At 37.6% G+C, this 24,761-nt stretch overlaps 1 protein-coding gene across 1 annotated transcript in view; it reads left to right on the top strand.

Moving 5' to 3' along the window:
• The window catches only part of CACNA2D3 (calcium voltage-gated channel auxiliary subunit alpha2delta 3), a 466,439-nt gene that overhangs the window by 118,208 nt on the left and 323,470 nt on the right, over positions 1-24,761 (top strand). Inside the window, exon 4 of the mRNA XM_026857568.1 lies at positions 23,105-23,164. Coding sequence (XP_026713369.1) covers positions 23,105-23,164 — 60 coding nt within the window. The remainder of the gene's footprint in view (positions 1-23,104; positions 23,165-24,761) is intronic.

Here is a 24,761-nt window from a genome sequence, read left to right as displayed (position 1 = left end):
AAATGAAATAAAAAAAAAAAATCTATACGGAATTTAGTTTTTTAATTTCTCATTTAAGTAGAAACTCAGGGAAGACATTTGACATCCTAGAACACAGATTTATTATTTTTAAAATATATATATATATATGTTGGTAGTAGGTGAGTGCAAATGGTATTTTGATGTAGTGAATGGCATCATGATGCAAGAGAGATGTGACAGAAAAATCACAGTCTTTCACTTGGTGGTGACCAAGGCGTTATGGTCCTAGCAAGAGAGGTAGCTTGGGCAGCCAGCTGGCTCGCGTCTTCACCCTGCAGGCTCTGTCAAATCAGCCTATATGATCATGTGTTAGACCTCAAAGCCTCACCTGCAGTTTGGTAGCTGTGTTCTGGTTTATGCTGAGGCTTTTCATCTCATGCTTTTGGGTTGTGATGAAGGTCATTGAGAACTCCCTAATTTCTGTGTAAACTGTCTGCCAAGCAAGAGCATAATTTACAGTGCGGCTGCACCTCCGCAGTGTGTGGTTCAGGGTCTTTCTGTCTCAGGCAGGCAACAGCGAACTTCAAAAGTTCTGAGAAGGGAAGAAAAGACAAGACAATTGCAGGTTTGAATGACTTTATTGGAAGTGGATTGCATATACATGTATCCCTTGCTCTGGAAAAAGAGTACTGGGAGATGCGGTTATAAAGAGTCAGTAACATCATAAATGGCGGGGAGAATGGAGAGCAAGCGGATGCTCTGTTTTCCAGTGCAGTGCCTAACGGGGGTGCTCAATTCGTGTGAAGTCCCAGAGCTTCAGACTGGAAGCTTGGCAGGGTACTGTGGAACGTTATCATATATAGTTACATGGTTATTTTGTGCTTCCTCGGATTTCTTCTGTTGGCCACTTCTGAGACTGAATGCTGCTCTAGATGGACTCCATGATCTGAGTGCACATACCTGCTCTCAGGTGTAGGATGGGAACTGCATAGCCTAGCTCCGGAGCTGTTAGTCTGAAAAGCCCAGACTCAGCAGCTTGCTAGCAAGGAGATATATTTCTATGCAGAAAGCTAAACTAAAATGAAGTAAGAAAAATTCAGAGCTCATCAATTTCTGTTGCAGGGAGGTTGTTTGTTTTTTTAAGGTCAGCTCCAATCTAGAATCCATAGTTCCCAAGTGTATGAATACAGTTTTCCAGATCTCTGAATGAGAGGCCCCACTGGTTGGCTGTCATGTATTCAGAGGTCTCTCTCATTTTTACTAGAAACACATTCTCTTCTTGCACACACACAAAAAACCTGGCAAGATTTTAATCAAATTTAATTTTTGACAAGTCAGCTTTGTGCTTTTTGGTTTTATTTTAAAACAAGCTCAATTTTTAAACCCGAGGGCTATTTCCTTTAATTTTTATGTATGCCTTTTTTTTTTTTTTTTTTTCTAGAAACCTGCCTTTGGCAAGAGATACTATTGCAAAGTGGTCCCCAAGCAGTGTTTTGGATCTCTTTCTCATTTTAGCAATTAATCTGCCTTTTGCCATAGGGCATACCTAGTATTTCTGCTCTGTGGATGTTCCTTACAATTCAGAACGTGTCGTGATAGGTACTGTGTGATATAGAAGGGAAATGTTGACAGCAAAGGATTTTGTGGGACTTAGGTGAAATATGGAATACTGCAATCAAGAGAGAATATTTAAATGTCTCACTTAAACTGTCAGGCAAAGTAGATATGCAGTGATGCATATGTTCTGAGAATATCATATCTGCTGCATGTACTTACTACCTTCAAAGAGATACTTTGAAATAGGGAATTGCAGTTGAAATTAATTCTGCATAGCACTTTCCCCATCTTCTGGAATTGGCATCAAATTTGCCTCAGAACAAGACAAAAACTAGTCAGAAATATAGAGAGCTTCTGGAAATGGTAAAATTCTCACTGGAATTGCAGAACAGCAAAAGTAGTAATAAGATTCGCTGTATCCTTTAATTTTAATACTCCTGTCTACTCTATCTGGAAATCACTTAATTAAAAAAGAAAGAAAGGAACACCACCAAGGCATTTATTAATTTTGGGGTAAGCTGTGTGAAATCTGTCAGTATGAGTTTGCAGTATCCCTGAGCTTCATTTTCTCTGGATTTGAAAATAAACCTTAAACCTCAAGGATGAAATGCCACCCTGGCTCATTTCATTACTTCAAGCAGATAATAAACCAGCCCAGAATTAGCATTCCCCCCATAGCTGTGCCTCTTTCCTTAGGTAGCCGCCTTCTATGAAGAGAGGCTTGTGAGCAGTAGTCTCCTCCATCTCTGTGGCTCTTCTCTGGCTGAGATTAGCCCTCCTATACCCAGAAAGGATCTGCGGATCTGCACTCCCTCCTCAGCTAGTTCCTGATAATTCCACGGATGCAACTACAGAGATGTACTTGTGATATTAATCTTCATACATTTTAATGAGCAAGGCATACTAGTCCTTAACCTTCCCTCTCCGCAGTGTACTTTCTCTGCTACCTGAAGGAGCAACTTGTTTGATTTTGGTTTGGTTTGGTCCATCTGGGGTCAGGCTGTAGAGACAGTAAGCTTTGTGATTTTTCTCTGGGACTAAAGGACAGAATTAATTGGAAGTTCCCGAACCTGTGTTTCTGAGTAAGATATTTACAATGAGGGAATGTGAAAGGGAGCTGCCATGGAAGGCATATCGCTCTGAAACCAGAGCAGTGCTGGCTAGGTCACAGATGCCTGCTCTGAAGTCCTCTGTTAGCACTTGATGTGAAATTGAAATTGAAATGATTTCCGTGTCTCTGATGGAACTGGCTCCTCTCAGTGCTCTTAAAAGCATCTGTGCTGATGATTATTTTATCCTGGTAGCTCATAGGGAATACTCTGAAATCTTTAAGTATTTATTTACCTATTACCTCCTTAGGGAGCTAAAATGAAGTAAACAACCCCAGCAAAAAAAAAAAGAAAAAAAAAACAAACAAAAAACCGAAAAAAAAACCCCAAACTTACCAGCTGTCTGTATACTCAGACAACTGCATGCGGACAGCCTTGTGTCCAGGAGCCGCACAGCCCAGAGGATACAGACCTGTCTGCTAGTCAATCAAATGCCTTTGCTGTAACCCTACATACATTTGGAGCTTTTAAAAAAATAAAGATTCACCAAAAAATTTTGCGAAAGTGATTTTATGTTTGGCTTCCTTTTAGTCAGCAGGCAATGTGAACGATGGGAAGGAGTTTATTCTGGGAACTTGACTGTGGCAGATTGAGTTTTCAGAGAGGAAAACTCATTCTTTTGAATCAAGAGCTAGTGGGATTCTTGGTGGCGTTTTGTCTGGTGATTCCAAAATTCTAAATCCTGGTTTGGACAAAGGATGAATTTGAACTTCTTGAATGAACGTGTATTGTAGCAGGTACTGACCATTTATTACTTGCCCTCCAAACTCCTGGGATGGTGAAGTCTTGAGTTCTGCCAGAAACTGTTCCAGAGATCCCAAAGTGAATTCCAGACTCGGAGATCCTGGGAAAAGTGCTTTCACATTGCCACTGGAGATTTTCAAATGGATGTAAACCAATATGCAATTCCAGTGTCAAAAGCCTCATTAATGGTTCCATTTCTGTGGTGCGGTGGAACTTTTCACAACAAAAGACTGTGAGAGCCAGGTTTACCTTTCACAGAGCAGAATGAACTAACAGGGATGCATGGCGAATCGCCTCGAATTTTCCTTTTGTCCACTCCAAGTACGAAGCACGTTCCTTTGTCCTTGCTGTCTCCACTGTATATGGTGTTAATGTGTAGGTTAAGAAAAGTATATGAATGACTGAAACAGCTAAAAAGCAACACTGCCTCAAGTAACATTGCTAAAATTAAAAAGAAACTGTTGCATATGTACCATCTTTTGGGAAGAGGAAAAGGGCGTATTTGTGACAAGTGGGAGGCCAGAGTACTGCTGGAACCGGGCTGGTGTCAGGTGGTGTAATATCCCGATTCAGGTTTGAAATCAAACTATTTTGCTACCTAATAACATCTCTTGTTTGTTTGGGGTTTTTTAGTGGTGTGGTGTTTTGTGTTTTTTTTTGGTTTGTTTTTTTTTTGTGTGTGTGTGTGTGTGTTTTAAACACAAATTGGTCAGTAGATAAATTTCTCGTTCTTGCAGTTGTTCAAAAATCTGTCCTGTATTAATATTAATACATGGCTTGAAAACACAAGGCTCGTTTGCATCTGAATTTTTAGAGAAAAGCTTTTAAAAACATTTGCCTACAATAATGTGCCAAGACGAAATAGACCAAATGAAGTATGCTTTCGTGTTGCAAAATGTGATGTGAAGAGAGTGTAATGTTTCGTGTTATAATGTAAATTTTAGATGTACGTTTTAATGTTATAACGTAAGTTTTTAGATGCAGGTTGGTTGGAAATGTTTTGAATATTTGTTTTCTCTTTAATGTGAAAAAATTTCAGAATTTGTAATGGTTTAGACAGTATTAATTGAGGTGGAAGAAATCTGTGCAAAATCTGTTCAGTGAGCTGAGAAGTGAATGACTCCAAGCTACTTTAGGGATGTAAATAGTTAGACATCTCAGCAGAACAAACCACATAATTTTCCAAGGTCTGATCTTTATACATAAACAATATTTGAATATAATAATTGCCACCCAAAACTCAAGAATTTAATACTGCAATTTGAGTTGGCTGAATAGATACTTCTGTGCAGCTTTACAGCATACCTGCAGAAAACAATTAGCTGCCTTACAGTGCTAAGGAATCTTTTTTGTCCTTTTAATGGTTGAATCTGAAACAAAAGACTATCCATTTTGAAGAAGCCACGCTTCCAAATAAGTTTTAAGCTCTAGATATATTAAAACAAAAATAGAAAAAGCACCAAAACCTGAGCTTTATTTCTGAGGCTGAGTAATGTGATGCAAAAAGAGTGGCTTTGCACTGGGTGTTTCAGGGAAGGTGACTATGCTACCAAGGTTATTAGAGAATTTTGCATTTCACCTTTAAAGTGTTATCTGTCATTGCCACTATGGCTTATTATTAGCATATCCTTTGACATTTCCATGGCATCAGTTAAAAAAGTAAACATAAAGAAAAATAGAGATGGAAGTCATAAGTAAAACAATATTGTTACTATGTTGGTTCACCTAGTGTGGTAAATTTTTCTTTAGTTTTTATGCAGTTCTTTTTAAAATGGAGAGATAATTATTTTAAAAACAAGTACAAACTTGTATCACAATGTAAATTATTTGGGAAACTGGCCTGATCTAGTACAGTCTGCTGAAATGGAAGTGCTATCTGTGAAAGTGCTTATAAAGATGGGACTGAAAGCGTTAAAAATTATGTTGGGACTTTCTATTGGGTTCTAACCTAGCTATCTTCCTCAAAATTATTCTTTTAAGATGGTTTGGTTGCATTGATTCATTTTTATTGGAACAAGAAAGTAGATTTAAAGCTAAAGTGCCTGCCTGGTAAAATACTATGGTACAGTAACTTTCTTAGTTTTGGAGGTCATCAAGTATGATGTAGGCATAAGCAGGATAAGGTTGGAGTTGCCATTTCCCATGACTGTGGTTTTTGCAGAAGTTAAAAGTTAATATATGCAACACAGATATATAAAGTATAATTAAGACATTATGCTGTTCTTCCATGTACCTTATCTCATCAAATATTTAAGCGCGGTGGTGGTCAGTGCAATCTTTGTATCAAAATGTGATCTGCATTTTTATATCAATACCCACATTTATACATGGGACTGTTGCATTATCGTACTTACTAGTACTGTCCTATTATACTACTGCTTATCCTTTGTTGTTTTGCTGTTTAACGGTGTTAATGAGGAACTGAAATATTTTCCTAGATGTATCAGTGGAGATCTCTGGGTTTCAGTGGCTGCTTTTGGAATTCCTTACTGAAAGTCTGAAGAAGAAAGCAATATCGCACTTCCAAAAATGGAGGATTTAATTACCGTTTACATGGTCTGTTACACGTTTTTGTAGTAAAATTGACCTTGCAAGTTTTATTGGTTTATGATTTAGCCATCATTCATACTTCTTAATGATTAATGGGAAACATCTTACATACATTATTTGAATATCATTTTCCAAACAGCCCAAACACCCACTGGAAAAAAAAAAAAAAAAAAGAGGCTTAAATAAATCATGCGAATCAGACTAGACAGCATGTACAAGGAAAAAAAAAAATCCCAAAGCAAGAACAAAAAACCTTGACCAAAAACCCAAAACCCACCCAAAAAAACACCAAAAGAAATTCTGTGTTGAGGCTGCCAAGACAATGATGCTGTTCTACACCCTAAGCCTAGCCTTTATAACTGAGTCCTAAAAAACGTTTTTCTTTGCTTCCTCAGTTAGCTGAAAGGTATCAAGGGAAGGCTATTGAAGACATTAAGCCTGACCACCAGGACATGATTTTGGAAAGACTGTAAATGGCAAATTCTCCAGCAAGTGGTATAATGTGTGCATTGGGAACGTGGCACTCCCCATATGGAAGTCCTGCTGACAGTAGCAAAATACTTTTTAAGCAGTATGTACCGTCACACTACTCCACAGAGCTGTGAATTGTGTGATGCGGAAGCCTGGAAGCCTGCACCATATCCCTCTTCCATCTGTGCAGGATGGTTGTGGTGCCAGACAGGTAGTAGGCTCTGCTGTGCTCTGCTACCCTTCATCTGCTTTCATAACTCCCACTAGTAAAAGCAGAATTATACTGCTGAAATTCAGTTCAGTCATTGAAATTTTGTATGGCATGAGGTTAGTCACTTGTTTTTAATACAGCTAGTCTTTAAAGGGAGTGAGTTATTAATTGTAAAGAGATTTAAGTTTTTAAAATCATGAGTAGAGTTCTGTTTGTTTCCAGTTTTAACAGATTATGCGTGTTTAATACAATTAAAAACAAGTGCAACAGCAATGAAAAAAAGACAAAACCAAAACCCCCTTCAATATTTCTAGAAGATATTGAAAACTCAAAAGAATTTCTGACAATTATTGATTAAGACTCAACTGTGATGCATGAAAGCTTTGCTTGTGTTTTGCTTCGTTTTTTTTTTCTCAAGGAATCCTGTCTCCTTAACTGTTTCCCTAGGCTTCTTTGTCTGTTTAGACAAGATTAAAATGCTTCCTACTACCTAAATCACTGATAGCAGACTCAAAGCCTTCAGTGGACACTTGGGCAACTCCTAGAATGGGCAAACTAAAATAAGGGGGACTCAAACAAAAGGACACTGAGATCCTATCTAGGGAGGATGATTTTGCTAATTTAGGAAGAAGGCACCTGGACTTCACAGCACATGCTCTGGAAAGATGGTCAACTAGTGAACACTGTGAAGAAGACTGCTTGCTTTTTCTGTCGACCACCGAAGACCCTCACTCTATTCTTACTGCACGTGCTCAGACTATGTAAATGAATTCCGGGAACTCATTATCATAAGACACCCCTACCAGAAAATCTAATGAATATTTATGATTTACAGAATCACAGAATCATCTAGGTTGGAAAAGACCTTGAAGATTACCTCGTCCAACCATTAACCTAACATTGACACTTCTCAACTACAGCATATCCTTAAGGGCTGTGTCAACCTGACTCTTAAACACTTCCAGGGATGAGGACTCCACCACCTCCCTGGGCAGCCCGTTCCAAAGCCTCACAACCTGTTTTGTAAAGAAATGCTTCCTAATATCTAGTTTAAACCTTTCCTGGTGCAACTTGAGGCCATCCCCTCTTGTCCTATCACTTGTTACTTGGTTAAAGAGACTCATCCCCAGCTCTCTGCAACCTCCTTTCAGGTAGTTGTAGAAGGTGATGCTCCATCATCTTCCTGGGCACTGTAGTCAAACTGACAGGCCTGTAATTTCCCGGATCATCCTTCCGACCCTCCTCATGTATGGGCATCACATGGGCTGATTTCCAATCCCAATGGGAGTCGGGACCTCCCCAGTCAGCCAGGACTGCTGGTAAACGATGGAAAGCGCCTTGGCGAGCACCCCCAGCCAGCTCCTTCAGCACCCTCAGGTGTATCCCGTCCGGTCCCATAGACTTGTGTGCGTCTCCGTGAGGCAGCAGGACACTGACTGTCTCCTCCTGGATCGCAGCGGGGTTGTTCTCCCAGTCTCTGTCTTCTGGCTGAGGAGGCTGGGTTCCCTCAGTACAACTAGACTTGTTATTAAAGACAGGCAACTTGTGTGTATTCAAACTGATGTTCCTTGCTAATTCTTGGGACCCCTATGGTGGAGAATCTCCAGGGTAGACCCCAGCGATGCTAATGAAGAATACCTGCTTAACAGTAAAAAAACTTTACTGTTGAGTCAGTTTCTTTGTTTCAATATATACATGTTTAACATGCTGGTGTAATTTAACTGTTAATCAATTTTCCCCAGACTCAAAATTTTTCCCCAAACTCAAACCAACCAAATAGCCCTAGGAAGTGTTTGACTTCCTTTTTCCCCCCTTGTTCTTGATAATTCAGTGGCAAGATTACTCACACCTGGTGCTTTTGTTACTCCTCAGTATTCTGATTGCCTCTTGAAGCTCTTCAAAATTTCGTTCTTCTACAAATGGCTCAGCTGTCTGGAAAAAGACGGATTGTTGTTTGCTTTTGTGAATTTTCAGCAGTGAAAAGCTCAGTGAAATATTCTTGATCTTTCTGTAACTGCATTTGTTTTAACAAAATTAAGTCTGCATTTCTGTGTTCATTCTTTACCTTATTAATATGATTTCTTCACATATTGATATCCTTACAAATTAGTCTCGGTTTATTAGTACTATCTTAGTTCATCTTCTTTCCTGTTCTGTGCAAGTTGTGGGCTTTTACATTTTCTTGTGAAAATAATAACAACAATGTTAATTTTTTTTTATCACATTGCTGAGTTACAAACTTTTAAGTTTCCTAAGGCCTTCTCTTGTCCTGTTTTGGCTCTTCCTTTGTCCTCTGCATTACTTACCTCTTTTCGACCTCTCAGCATATTTCATATAGATGGGATGATTTATTCATGTGCTATGAGTACTTGAAATTTGTTTTTATCCCTTTTTACTTCAGCTATTAAAAAAAAAAAAAAAGTCAAAACCCCAAATAAAACTAATTGTTTGCAAGGTCCAGCATTGAAAATGTGGGAAATAAGAGTTAGGGTTGGCAGTATAATACTTGTATTATAATTGTTAATTATTTAATAATTTTTCTTTAGGTCTTCTGGTCTAATGAATAGAGCAGACCTACTCAAAGGTTAAATCAGTGCTGCATGAAAAAGAGAACAGTGCATAGAAGAATTTATATGTGCCTTCCATCAAACTTTTATCTTTAAACAAATGGGTTTTCCTGTGTAATATTCAACATTGTGTGCCAGGGCTATCTACTCATAGTATCCTTCAGGAAAAAAACCCTATCTCTGATTTCTCTGATTTATGCTAAGAAAACTTGCATATAGCAATCCTAAAGGTGTGGGTGGTTGTTTGTTTTTTTTTTTTGGTTTTTTTTTTTTGTGGTTGGCTTCAGTTGAACCCCTGTGTTCTGTTCTTCAGTTTGTTTGCTGAATATAATTTGCTAAAATTATACAATAAAATGTTTACTAGAACAGTATTGACTTGCATAAGAAGAGGCACGCTTTTTTTGGTTACAGACTGTTGCCAAAAGGTGGCAGTCTTTGTCCCCCAAATTCAGTGCTGTCTAGAAAATGTTATGTATGGCAACCATAATTTATTCGTAGCTACACTAGATAATAAAAATTACTTGTTAAGAGGACGTAGAGGAAAAAATCCCTTATATTTGAACATTTAAGGGTGACATGGCTATAGTTATATTTTATTTTTGACAGTAGAATGTTAAATAACATGGCTTGGAAGCGAGCAGTGATGGAGAAAGAGCAATTCACAAGTAGACTGCTAATGAGCAAGAACTACTTATGTTTCAGACTCGGTTAGTGCTTTAAGTATTTCAGGTTTTGGAGATGTTATAAGGATCTGGCATGTTAGATCAGTTGGTTGCTGTGTTCATCAATCAACACGATGAAATGTATAGAAATAATCCATTTATATAAAAGTTCATGGTACAGTACTTGATTTTCCTTTGCAAGTGTTCAGGTAGATCCCAGCAAAGCACAGCTCCTTTCCTTACAAGTCAGTGTTAAAAAAGTATCTGATGATAAATGGTAGTCCTTTGCTAAAGACCTACCGTAAATTTGGCTATATATTTTGTATTTTAAATAGTAGTTCTTTTGAGGCTTCTTTTATGATTGGAGAGGTTATCAAGCAAAAAGATTTTATTTATTTTGGAAAGAGTCCAACCTGGCAGTCATGTTTAACTACCTTTATTCATATCCATACAGACACTTAAAAAGCTATGATACTGTGTTAACCATTGACTTGGAAGTGACCAGCATTTTATATGAAACTATTGTCTTTATGGTTATGGGTAAAACTTGCCGCATGCCCCAGTCGGCTCTGCTGTTGGCAGTAAACCCTGCTCCTTCCAGAACGCTTGCAGCAGCCCTGCAGTCGCCATGGGTGGACTTTGAATGCAAAAGGCTGATCAAGTAACAGCAAAACTTGGAAAAATCCTCTGCACTCAGGTAGTGTTGTACTGGAACCTCCTCACAGAGCAAAATGCTGCAAAGATGCCTGTGCTCTCTGAGCAAGCAGGCTTGGGGAGAGGATGGGCTTTTTGGAAGGGCTTTGTCATACCTATACTAAAGCAAGGATTTCTTCTAGTTAGTTCAGGAAATACCTGAGTAGATAGAAAGCTTGGGAAAGTTAATAACGTGCCAATGTTTGTTAATGACCTTATGTTGTTGAGTTAAAAGTGAGGAGAACTCAGAAATTTTATGAGAAATTACCAGTATAATGCTTTGAATTCAAAAATGTGCTAGGCAAATTGCTCGTAAGCAATTCAAGATTGTACAGAACCATGGAAAGAAGAGTGTAAACTGAGCTGTCATTTCTTTTACAGATATATGCATTTATTATATATGCACTATCCTGTATACTCTGTAATTACACTGAATCTTTCTCCTATGGCTCTTCAGTCATTACTTCAGATCTTCTATCAATAGTTACAGTAGACCATTGAGAAGTTTTCTGATGCAAGAAGTCATTGCTCTGTCTTTTTTTCATAATTTTTTATTGCTATTTATTGATACTTATATAACTGAGGTCTTATCTAGTTTATATAGACTGTATCATGTATCAGAAACAGGAAAAATCTAGTTGGTGAGAACTCATTCTGAACCATTTTATACAGAAGTGTTCTTCATTTTAATCCAGTGTTTATTTTTTCAAGGGTCTATGATGAAAGCCTAATTACTGAGTATGTTTGACTCATCTTTGTATCCTGGTGTAGTAAAAACACTAATTACAATGTTTTTGTTGTAGAAAATATATTTAATTTAATCTTCATTTCAATAGTAGTACGTATTTTCCATGACAGATACTGCAAATCACTTTATTACTCTGGAAGGGGTTATAACTGCTAAAAGGACATGAAAGACACTATTTAAAAGCCAAGTCTAATACATAAGTATTCAAGAGATATTACTCAACAGATTTAATAACCAATGGATGAGAAATTTCACAATCTAACAATGCATAAATACACCAGACCTATCATAAACCCCTTTCACTGGCATCGGTGGGGTTACACGAAAGTAATGTCTAAGGCTGGCCCTATGTGTTTGCTTAAGACACTCTCCTGCTACCACCACGCAAATCCTGAGGAGGAATTGTCACCCGTTCTCATACCTGGCTTTGGCCACGCTCTTGCCAACGCCAGCTATGGATTTATCAGAATGTACAAAACCAAGGTGTTCGCAGAGGCTTTGGCCTGCAAAACATAGGCAGTTTCTCAGAATATGGATTTAACAGAAGGGAAATCTACCTCCATATGGAACCAGGGACCTAGCTTACATCTTTCTGTCTCTTACGTGTCTGTAATTTTTGTGATTCTCCTGCACTAGTGTGTGGGTTTTAGACTGCAATAACAGAGAAGGTAAGGAGCATCAGCAGTTACAGATCTTTAGGGCTTCATGGTTTGCTAGGGGAAAAAAAAGTGGTTTGTACATGTTTCTCAGGATCAGAGTTGACTGGGAGTTAAAACTGTGGCAACGTTAATGGCCTTGGTTGTTTTGTCCGTTATTAGGACTTTGAAGGTTGGAGCACACCTGCTGGTTGTAGATGAATGCATGGCTGAAGAGCTGGTCGCGGTGAATGAGGAAGTTGTTCAGGCAGTAGAGAAAGCCTTGCCAGCAGTATGGGGCGGTTCATTATTCTCCTTATAATCCAAAATAAGTGGAAAACTATTGTTATAATTTACTCACTGCCTCTGCAAACATAAGGAATTAGTTTTTGTCAGCTTGTTTGCAGTCTTTGGTTGTCACTTGTTGAACCTGCAGGTGTTAGTTAGCTATGTGAAGACTGATATTGCTCCCCAAGTGCATTTTAGAAGTACTTTGAGAGTCAAGAGGAAAAATTATTAAGACAAATGGGAGTATTCTATGAAATGAGTTCCCTAGGTTATAGCAAAATCTGAAGGTCTGTCAAACAATGGAAATGAGGTGCTGTGTTGTATATTTTACATCGTTTTCCAAATAAACCTACGTAAGATAATTAAATGCTGAATGTTTCAGTTGATAAAAACTAATTAAGAGGTAGAAGTATAGCAGTCTTTTAGTTACTAAGAGACTACTACAAGTTACAAGATTTTTCTTAATAAAAAACAAAACACCCACTGGATTTGAACTCATTACCTTTACAAAGTAAAGTAGATAAGGTTTTGGCTATGCAATGCAGCCCTTCCTTTGGGTTTGGGAATTTGCAAATGTTCCTTTAATTACAAGGACAGTTTAATATTGTACTTGAGAGAGCAAAAAATACTGAGCATTATTGCAAAAATATTTATTTAAAAAAACCCCTAAATGAATAGATGGGATGGATTCTGTACCTATATACAGGCTTGTAAGTCTGTATATAAGCATAACTTTGGAAAAGTGATTCCTATGTTATTCTGTGACTTTCAGATTAATTCAGAGTGTATCAGAAAATCCTTCTAGGTACATGGAACCAATGTCTAGTTACTAAGTGTGGACAGAGATCCCAGGATTAATCAGCTAGATAAATGTGTGACCAGAGAGTTTCAATGTAGTTGTTTGGTTTTTTTTTTATTTTTCTTACCAGACCTGCCAGAATATACAAAATTATGAAAAGACTAAATTACTACTTAGTCTGAAAGTTGCTTTTATAATTAATTCCAGCATCTTCAACACAAAATCAAGTCTTCAGAATGATAAAGTATGTTCCAGAAGACCGAAAGACTTGAAATTTTATCTTTGAACTTCAGCTGTTTCCGAGAAAGAAACTAGAGGAAAATGCATTGCTTTAGTCTTTTAAAAATATTACTGATGTTCTTTTCAATGACTCTATAGCAAACCTATGCTTGGGAACCAATTCTTAAAATTGGCAGGGATGTGGCTTTGACACAAGGTTTTTTTTGAAAACCTATTCCAGTTGGATCAAGTCGTTATCATTTGGAACCTCTGTACATAGAGCCATATGGTCATTAGCAACGTATCAGAGCAAAACTGTGTGTGAAATCTCTGAAAATTCTTTACACTGTGATTTTTCAGTACATGGTTGAACAAGACTTTCCTGCAATTGCACCGTTAGTTTCTTCTGGCTTGAGCTAGCAGCAGCCAGGGGAAACAAAATCTTTCTCTCCTGAGGTACCGCCAGTCCATCCATGTGCCTTCTAGACCTGAGAAAAAGATTAAGGAGAGAAATTTCTTGTCTCATCTCTCTCTGTGTTTGTGTTAAGACACTGGAAAATGGAAGGGTCAATATGTAAGGGAGTCTGTTGGTGGGTTTAGGAGAGGGTGAGGAAGGTAGTGACACAAGGAGAACAGAGAATGGAGAATAATGAGGTGGTCTGAGGAGACAAAGGGAGCAGGATTGGACTGACTGTGCTGGGGTTTAGAAATATAACTGGTACAAGGTATTCTAGATTAGTTCAGTGAGATTGTACAGGAAATAGGGAAAATTGGAAATATAGGTTGGTAGAGCGAGGAATGAGGAGGTATTGGTAGGGGCCTGGAAAAGACTGGTTGGGACCATGCTTGGCAGTGCAGACACCAAGGCTGATATGAAGAAGAAGGATGAATAATTGGTAGGTGCTAGAGAAGAGGTACGAAAGCGAGTAGTATGAAAAACCTAGGTTTTGTACCTGAGTGTGGGACACAATATGACCTTAATGAACTCAGGATGTGGAGAGAAGGGTAGGAAAAAATAGGACTGGGTCTGGGGCCATGGTCAGGTAGGACAGGAACAGGAGTAAGCCATGGTTATGTTTGGTGGCAGAACTGGGTACGTTGCAGCATTGAAGTGGGCTGAAGAGTTTGTGCCTGTATAACCTGAGAGGTGATAATGATTTCTGAGTCTCAGGTGAATGCTTACAAAATCCTTTACTGATGCATATAGAAATGGACACCAACTGCCATCACTGTTAGTCAGGACTGCAAAGGTCATAGATGGTATTTTTCAGTGTTCTAACCAAGCAAAATCATGTGGACAAAATGAGACTATAATACTAGGGAATGAAGTTAGAGGCAGCTTCATTCTGGTGCTTCCGAGTTTAGTTTGGCTTTGCATCTGTAATAGTGTTTGAACTTTTTAGTGTAATGTTTTTGTTATAAAACTCTAGAAATGTAACAATGCTAGTACTGATTTATTTAAATTCTCAGGACAGTTATTGTGAGATGAAATATTTGCTACAGTATCCTCACTGTATTCCTGTTTCAAACTGGCTCCATGTATTGAAGAGACACCACCTCTTCATGAAGTACTTCACATCTTTGCAATATTCTGCTTGCCTCAGTATCTAGCTTAGAGAATTCCACTTGCAGTAGTGAGCTGGTAAGGTTTCAGTAGAAAGCTCAGAGTTTGATTTTCCTTTTCTTTTTCTTTTTTTTTTTTTAATCTCCCTTTAATTTAGTCTATTGGCAACTGAAATCCTGACCCCCTGGGAAGTAAAAATAATGGTCCAATTGACTTTACTTGAGAGAGAGTAATACCTACTGTTTTCATGGCTCAGTTTGAAAGCAGAGACAAGGCTTGATGTCTTGTGATTGAGTGCTGGGCTAGGGAACAGAAATAAGTCCCTGCAAACTCTGGAACTGACCTTTGTTTTGAGTGATAGATCTTGAGGGTTTTTTGCTGTTGTGTGATAGTAATCTGGTTGGAAACGGGAACAAGGACAGTATATCATAACTGATTTTGTTGAACTAGGCCACAAATTGAAAGCTGAATTTGAATTAACTTGGGGGATTGAACCTTAGTACAGAGGTGAGGAAAAAGCTGAGAGAGGGATCAGAGCAAAACCAATTGGTTTCACTTGGTGCTTCTAAATGTAAACAGAACAGAAACACCTCGACTAGTCCCAGGACTGCTGTCAGGACAAAGCGTTGCCTCGAGACTCCTTTCCCCTGTTGAGTAAGCATGGGAATATTTTCATTTCTTTGTAGCTCATTTATGTTGTGCATATGGTGTGGGATTCATCTCCCTTAACTTCATCCGTATAAATCTCTAATGAAGAAAAGAGTGAAGGAAAAGCTCCAAAGTTCTTCCTGTATCTTATGAGCTATTTTAGAATGGAAGCAGCAGCACCTTTGGAGTTTTCTGTCTACATATGAAGAACGTTTAGTTAACTCGTGTAGAGAGATGATTAACTTTGAAATAGCTGAGGTTAGGTGAGATAAATCCCAGCAATGGAGAATTTTGCATTAAATGAACTTGCATGAAAACGGTTATCCCATATCTTTCTTCAGCAGTATCTGCCAAGCATCCAGCAGTAGTGTTGAGAGCTATCAGAGCTGAGGGCAAACTATTTCTGCTCAGAGATTGTGTCTATCCTCACTGTACTCAAATGCAGAAAGACAGTCTGGCATTATCCAAACTGGATAGTGATTCTGACAGGTAAAGAGTGGGACCTGTAGTAGCATAAATGTGTGAAAAAGATTAATAAATCAGATGTTTTAATCTAGTGATCTCAGTACAGGGGACAGGAACAAGGATCATAATGATATTTTCAGCTTAGTATTAATATTGAATAAATATATATAAACATGTGTACACAGATGAATATTTAAATGCGTACACGGGCAAGCTTCTCTTGATTTTAGAAGGTTTTTTTTACAAAGTAACATGGTAAATAAATTTTTAAATTTATGTGGAAGAGAGCAATGTACCATCTGTGAATTATTCACTGAAAGCAAAAATTTACAAATTGTGTTGCCATGTTGCAAGTGGAATGAATAATATACACAAAGGTATATCCAGAGAATGACCAGTCCTTGGATGAGTACATGATTGGTGTGAAATGCTGAACAACATTGCCCTTGGCTGTGGGGTAGGAGAGGTGGCTGAAGGAGCTGCTTGCTGCTGTACCCTAGGCAGACAAATCACAGTTTAAGTAGCCCTGAAACAGCTTTAAGTTGTGTCCTGCAGTTGAGCTGATTCCTTGATGGCTGAGACATACAGAATTAAAAGTATGGAATAAAACCTTATGTGGCACATCATTGCTTCCTGCACTGTGGTAGACATAATAATATGGTAGGTGCAGATTTGATAATCTGCATATTTTGTATCTGATATATTGGCTTTGTGCAGTCTTTTGAGCACAGCAGAACTCGGTACAAGACAAATGTGTTACCTCCTTCATCTGCAGTCTTCCTTCCATGCCATGGCAATCTCCCGCTGCCAAAACTAAATATAGTGTTGACCTAGTTAAGTTAGAAAGGCATCTGATTACTCCAGGATTGTCTTAGCCACTGTTATGCAATGTGAAGTTTCATGTACTTGCATCCATTTACAATTTAATTTCTGTTTGTCCAGTTCTTTGCCAAGCTGAACTCTTTATGTTGCTTCAGAAAACCGGATAGCACTCTAACAATGATCAACCTGAAAATCTGCCAGTCTTAAATGAATATAAGTGGATAATTGAAGTTATTTACAATAATTGCATATGCTAAGCTTTTAATTTATTTTTATCTTTAATTTATAATTTCTGCTTTGACTGTGCTTTGATGCAGCACTTACTGTGACTGAGCACAGTGGCTGAGCACACTGGCTGAGTTGTTGTAGTGGAATTTGACAGCAGTTATAAAGCAGTCATTTTTTTTGTATGGCATTAGTTGCAAGGTTGATGTCTGTCAGAAGCTACAAGCACTAGGAACTCTAATATCAAGATAACAGACACGAAATAATTTTTGCCTTAGCCACAGCAACAGCAATTTTAGTGATAGAAATTCCTAGGAAATACCTCATAGCTGAGGAGAACAGGGTGGAAATAAAATATGCTGCTGGGATTTTCTGAAAAGAAGAAACTGTTCTGCCCTCCCTGACAATCTCAAGGATTAGAAGAGCCAGATTGTAAATCTGTTGTCATTGGTCTGTCTGTGTTTCTAATGGTAGCGAATATTCCTCCGAGGTCAGCATCAGTCTTGAATACCTACAGTGCTTCTCCGTTGGTTATGGAAAACATGTGCAAAGCTATTTGCGATAAAATAATGAGAATGAGAGGCCTGTTTGCACATCGGTGTGTTCATTGTCATGTTACGTGATGCTATTTTTGAGCATAGAAAATAATAGGCATACTGATGAACAACATCAAATATTCTCTGTTGGCTTCTTTACATTTTCCACTAAATGAATTGTGAAAGAAGCAAATCCCAGAACTCTGGAAGTAAGGAGGACTTGCAGCAGAATTACCACCCATGCCAGAATATGACCTAAACTCACTTAATGCTAATAAATCTTGTTCCTTCCCAAAACAGCCCAAGCTTTTCAGAAGTTTTCAAAGCACCTGCAGCCTTACGGGTTTCCTGGAAAGGAAATCCCTTTTTCGCTTCTGACATGAACCCCAAAATGAAGAAGTCATAGGAAGGTACCTGGGTAATGTTTTAAAAGTTTGGTAATCTATTACTGAGCGCTCCCACATGCGCAGCGTAGACTTCTCACGAAGAAGCCAGTGAAGAAAATTGTTCTAATTGAAACACAAGTTCTGGTTTCTCTCCCAGGAGTATACTGAACTGCTGAACTATGTTTTAAATAATTATCTGGCTTCACTTTAGGAAATATTTTTGTCATGTTCATAGCTCAATTACTGTAGATTTTTATGGGAAATTAGATGTTCCAATCAATAGTAGGATTATCAAAATTGCACCGATTTTTTCACCTGAATAAGGGTAACTATTGGTAGTTGTAAGCTTTTTCTGTATAGGGAATACTGCTGGGTTTTGATTGGTAATCTACCAGAAAACTTGATACAAAACATGGAAGAATAACCTCTTAAAAACAGTGTTTAGTTTTCCTTTGTTTTACTCTCTACTGTCTTTATTAACAAAGTTTGTTTACATTTGATTAAGATATAAATCCTTGTTAAAATTCCATACATAGCAGCCTGTGAGACAGGCTTTTAAGGTTACACAAATTCCTGGGGTTTTCTTTAACAATTGGTGTGGGTTTTTTTTCAAGACAAACTTTCAGTGCAGTGTATTAATAGGTTTTTCTTGGGTTTAGTCTTTTTGCTATTTTTAACTAGGGATGGCTTTTAATATTTCTTTCTTCCAAAACCTCTCAAATCAACCTTGAAGTTACATGCAAATTTGTGTAGGAGGTGAATTTCAAACAAATCTAATGCTTCGGGAAAATGATAAGAAAGTGTGTTAGGGTTAAGGGTTGGTTTTTTTTCTGTTGGTTGAATGCATTCAGATGCTAGGATATAAGAACCTCCTAGGACAGGTTTATCTACACTTTTTTTTTAAATGGCTATGATATCCCACTGCTCAGAGCAGGTCAGAATTGGTGGCCCTTGTCAAGTGTACTCTGGATGCAATTCTCATAGACCTAAAATGTGCGTTGTGCAGGACAATATGGAGGTAACAGCTCAAACTGTAAAGATTCACATAATGTGCTGAAAGAAATGTTAAGGCATAGTCTAGTGAGTTTGGGAAGAATATGTTAGCAGAAGGGCTGCCAACAAGCTCACGTTTTTTAACTGACAGAACTGAAGCTGTGCTACTTGGTGGTTGTAGTGGTGAGGCGTGAGTCTGGGACAGTAAAGAAGGAGCATCTACAATTGAGAGGGTAGATCTTTCATTTTCTATTTAAGTACATCACTATATAGCGATTTTTTTTTGCTATTTTGAAATGAAAATTTATCATATTAATAATATGGAATATAAATTCTTAATGTTATGGACTGAGATAATATCAGTACCTAGTTGATATTAGTTATAACTGAAGTAGACCAGTCTTCTATCCCTTTGTGAAATTTGTAGCAGTTTGGTTTGGAGAAGAGCAAATCCTAGCAGCTTTTCAGGTGGGTTTTTTTTTTGTTTGTTTGGTTTGGTTTGTTTTTTTTCATATAGCAATTAGTTTATCTTCAAAAAATAGAAAGGAAACAATGAAACATAAATATGCTTCTTCAAGGTTTGATAGCTGAAATGAGAGGAAGACACAGCTGTCATTCATGGATAAAATAGTGACCATCTGCAGTTGAGGAGTTCAAAAACTGTTTCAAACTTTGTTATGCTTATTTAATCAAACTTCGAGATAGGATTCTAATGAAGAAGAATCATTTAAAAGTAAACTGAAACCCTAACAAGGCACATGGAAAGAGAAAGGATCATCTTAGAAGCTAAAATGGGTACCCTATGCTCTGGATGTTTGCATGATGTTTTTCCTTGAAATTGGTATATATCTTCTTAATTTATTTTCACCTTTCTATCCATCTGTTCCATTTTTACCTTACTTTGTCAGATTCTTTCCCCCCCCCTTCACCCATTCTCTTTCATTCACCTTTCCTTTGCTGTCTCTGTAACAATCTAAGTTGAATGTGAATTTATCTGAGAATAACAGTTCACTGACGTTAAAATATCATTTGTCAAGAAAATTACCCTATTCAGAGATAGCTCGGTGATATTTATTTAATGTTATTGAGAGGAAACAAACATTTATTATTCTTCTCTCAGCCTTCTCTATGTTATCTGTGTAGTACTACAAAAATGCCAAATATTGACATTGTGTTTTGAGTGACCTTTTGGGTTTTTTTGGGTGTAACATTTGTTTCTGGTTCTTGCTCTGTTTTTATCCATGCTGCATTGTGATACGCTGGATAAGTCAGTTAATTTTTCTCATATTTACACATATTGGGAAAGTTGTAAGGCTTCCTTAACCAGGAGAACCTCAAATGGACTGTGCCATTGAACATGAAAATTGTCCCTTATCTAAAGATGATATGCTGCCCTTAACTTGTCTGTGCATGCACATGCAAGCCCCCTTCCATATGTAGAGCTAAATACTCCAAAATACAGACCTTTAAATCATGTAACTCTAATAATGCTCACTCAGTGTCCATAATTCATTCCGTGTAAATGCATATAGATAACTCTCAATTCCCTTCAGGATAACCACAGCTTGGTAAGCATTTACTTGCTACAGCAGTGATTTTAGAGCATGTTTACTCAAATGAAAATATATTAGCATTTGTATTAAGTGTATTATAAACTGTTAAGTTAAAATTGCTAATCATGCTAACGTTAAGAACTGTTCAGTCATTAAAATGTTTGAAAAGGGATTTTTTTCAGTATAAAAATATAAATATTTAATTTTCTCGATATAAAATGTTGTAGCATTGCATGTGGGTCTTATATTTTTGCTTCCAGAGTTTTAAGGAATTTATTTCATCATGTCTCATCCCTTTGGGGACTTCTTTTTAAAAACAAACACCACCACTACCACCCACCACCTCCCCCACCCCCTCCAATACCACAAACCCCCCCTCAAACATCTCTATACAATTTATTCAGTCTGATATTATCTGTGTATATCCACTGGTATGTCATTTTGTGGATTTAAGCTTACTACTCTGTAGCTCTCCCAGATTTCTCATGGTCTCCTTCATAATGGTGTTGAGACATTTAAAGCAAACTGTGGTTAGGGGATATTACATAGAAAATGTGGTATATGCTTGTGTTGTCTACATTCACTGTATCAAAGTTTTGACTTTTTAATGAGATTTGCGAGGGTGAAGCACACAGTGTGCGTGTGCAGTTGTGTCTGTCTTCAAGGAAGAACACCTGTCAGTGGATTGCTTGCTATTTTGTTGTTCTGTAGAGAATGTTGCTGAAATGTATGTAACTTCTTTTTTTTTTTTTTTTTTTTTTTAAAGAACAAATGTAACAACTAAAATCTTAATGAATAAATCAATAAAGTACCAATCACTACTTCTCATTTCTGAGCTGCCCTCCTTACCAGATGTTTCTACTATTACCCATCTTATGCTTCTCTAGCTATCTTTCTTTCATGGGGGGGATAAATCTTAGTTTAAATTCATTTCACTGAGGCGAAAATGTAATTGAAACACATTGGGATCAATACAAACTATATAAGAAGCCATGAATTATTTTTCTAGCCCACTAGGTACTAATATCTAGGGTCTAGTATCTCATAAAATGCTATAGTATTTTTTCTTCCGGTGAGTAAGTAAATATTTTAGCTCAGAAAGAAAAAACATGTTTCTCTTTTCGTTGTATTCGTTTCTGCATGAAGATTTTTGACCCTACTTTCACTTATTTTCGTCTCAAACTCATCAGAGTCATGATCTTTTGTATTAGATGTGCAACTATGTTTTTAATATAAAGGAGTACACACTTGCAGAAATGCATTGAATTAGAGCAGTTATTTTAAAGAAAATGCCTTTTTTGTACTTGAAATATAAGGGCTGGATTTGTAAACTACTTTCAGCAGATCACTAGCATGCTAAAGATGGACTCCAGAGACCATTCAAATGTTTAAGAATCTGTTTCAGTTGCTGTGAGACTTCCCCCTCAGAATAGTTTGTTTTTCTTCTCTTTTAAAATTAGAAATGGAAGAGAAATTGTGGGTCAAATAAAAGTTTGATAACCTTTCAAAGTGCAAGGTCTGGTTTTACTACTGTTCATGCAGTACAGGAGCAGTAGGAGCAATTCCACTGAATTACTGTTTTATTTGAAATATTTTTGCATGCCTTCCCCTCATGTAGTCTGTTGCAATGCATCGTTAGTTGTTGGGTTCTTTTACTCATGTATGGGGGAAGATAACATTTTTGAGTTCAGTTCTGCTTTGATTTGCTCAGTGTCGAAACTGTTTCAGTTCAGTTCCAGTTTAAGTTAAAAGGGTTTGCTAAGACCAGCTGGGTTAGCGTGGGACAAGATTTTCAAAGGTGGAAAGAGTCAAAGGACAGGGATGTACACACAGCACAGGACACTGGGAAGGTGGACTTCATCAGCTCGCTCTTTCTCCTCTGTATCAACCTGGGCATGAGTAGTGTTTCCAGTTTTTAATCAAATCTTTGAGATCTATAACTCTGCAGCAAAGAAAAAGTTATCAAACCCCTTCCCACTGGAGTCTGCAGGGAAGATGCAGAAGCCCAGCAGAGAATCGAGGGTTTGGTGAGGCTTGTGCTCACCCGTGGGTAAGCGATGCAATGAGACAGAGATGTGGACGGAAGGGCTGTGACATGCTGCTGCTCTGCAGACATCACCGAACACAAATGCTCCCTGTAACCAAAGTACTGCTTGAAACTGTCAGGTTGTTGTGGAACCATTTATTCTGAATTGGCAACAAGAAACATTTTTCTTGGTTCAGTTTCCGTTATAGTTTAAATCGTATATCAGTCAATATGAATTCTGATTCCATTTTGATTTATATCCAAAGACTCGATGAAAGTGTACACTCTTGCTTACAATCAAGTGCGTTATTAGAAAATACCTTCTATTTTAACTTTAAGAAAGATTTGAAAAGGGCTCCTATGTGCAAAATAAGGTCCAGCGTGGAAGCAACTTTACTTTGTGTTCTTTCAAATATCAGTATCCAAATGGGAGCTGCAGGGTTCTGAGCACTAGTAGAAAAATGACCCTTCCCCCCCCTGCCCCCTATTAGCTGAGGTCTCTTGAGGGTTAATGTAAATAATTTCTGTTCTATAAAGTATCATGCAGATATCATGCAGTAACAATGAATAGCACAATTCTCAGTCTGTTGTTTCACTGGAAGAAACACTTGGGTATAAGATGTTATCCATTATTACTTTTTTTTTTTTTTTTTTTTTTTTTTCATTTTTCAGCGTCTTGTTGAAGCTGCAGAAGATGCTTACCTGAAACACGAGTTTGATGCTGACTTACAGGTAATGAATAATTATTTTCTTAAATATTTAATCATCAGAGTATACTATAACACTTTATACGATAGCTTGCTTGAAGAACTGCTGTAGAAAGCCAAGCATGTGAGCAATAGAAGGATGCCAATTACAGAGAACGGAGTTAATGAAGGCTGGCTCGGTATTTTGACAGGTTATGCATTTAGTGTTTGTGTGTTGGGAGACGAAGCAGGTGGATTTTACTCTTAGAGATTTCATTTAAATTCCCTGCATGTTGGCTTAGGTCAAGATTTTTAAACACAGTAATTAGCAGCATGTTTCATCGTTGCAGTGTACTGGCAAGAAACTGTTCTACAGAGAGTTGAATTTGCAGATGGGGTGGGACCTACGGGGATGGGATTTGTGTGACCTTGATTTGTGCAAATGGTTTGTGTTTGGATCCCTGTCTAGAGCAGACTCCATTTTTTCTCTTACCTAGAAGCCCTTAGAGCCATACCATTATTGTCTCAAAATGTTGCCTTTAGGAACAACACAGGAGGGAGAAGCACTGTGGCAGCTCGCAGTTAAAAATGTTTAAAGGAAAACCAATTGCTTGCATAAGACACGTAATTAAAAACACAGGTTAATTTAGAAAGCAAGTAATCTAACCTAAAATGGAAAGTCTAAGAGAAAGTCTTACTCAGTAGTTAAATGGAGTACATACCTCCTTACCTGTAATGAATTCCTATATCCTTGGTTTCTTAAATGCTATGTTAGGTGGAGTTTTATTTACTTTGTGTCTATCTAGATTAAAGTCTAAACCCATCTGTGATTATTTGCCATATGTCCATTTACATTTTGAGCTTAAGCATTAAGGGAAACAGAGACTTTTTTTGTAGATTTTTTCCCATACTGTGTATCTAGGAAATACACAGATCTGTACGTTCTGTTTTCAGATTTTACCATGGTTACTTCCAGTAATCACAAGCCATTTACTTTAATGAAAATATGATGCAAATTACTGATTTATGTGCAGAAAGGAAAAAAAAGAGTGAACTGTTCAGAGCTAAGGATAAAAAATTGAATTTAGAAGGCTGCGATACCCAGATCTGTCAGCCCATGTTGGAGTAAGGATAAAATGAGAGCACTGAAAGTGATAATTCATATTATTGTTGTATTCAATGAATGCTGTCTTCTGTATTCAAATGCTTTAGAGTTCTATTACTTTCCAGCCTCGCAGAGGTGTGCCGCATTGTATTTTTTTTTTAACTTTAAGCCTTGGAGAAATAGGAGCTATTGTCTGAATAAATCAGAACCACACTTTTATAGAAGATTTTTTTAGAGATCTACAGTAAGTGCTTCTTCACTGCAGGATAGTTCTCACTTTGACCAAGTCCTTCATTTGCTGAGGCTCTGAAGATATTAACACTTTCAGGAAGCCAGTTAAAAGCCATTTGTGTCAGCAGCATTAACAGGACAATCAAATCTTTGTGTAGAGCTCTGTTGTTTATTACTGTCACAGTCCATTAAAGCTAATCAATTGTTAATCTTGGTTTCAGTGACCCCTTTGCAACCCTTGCTGGGTGATTGTTGTTCTTTATCAAAAATCTCATAATACCATCTGCTCAATATAAAATAATGGCCA

This window comes from Athene cunicularia (assembly GCF_003259725.1).
Source record: "Athene cunicularia isolate RWA chromosome 12 unlocalized genomic scaffold, athCun1 chr12_part1, whole genome shotgun sequence".
Lineage (NCBI taxonomy): Eukaryota > Metazoa > Chordata > Aves > Strigiformes > Strigidae > Athene > Athene cunicularia.
Note: the sequence above shows the minus strand (reverse complement) of the source record. Positions and strands in the feature narration are given on the sequence as shown.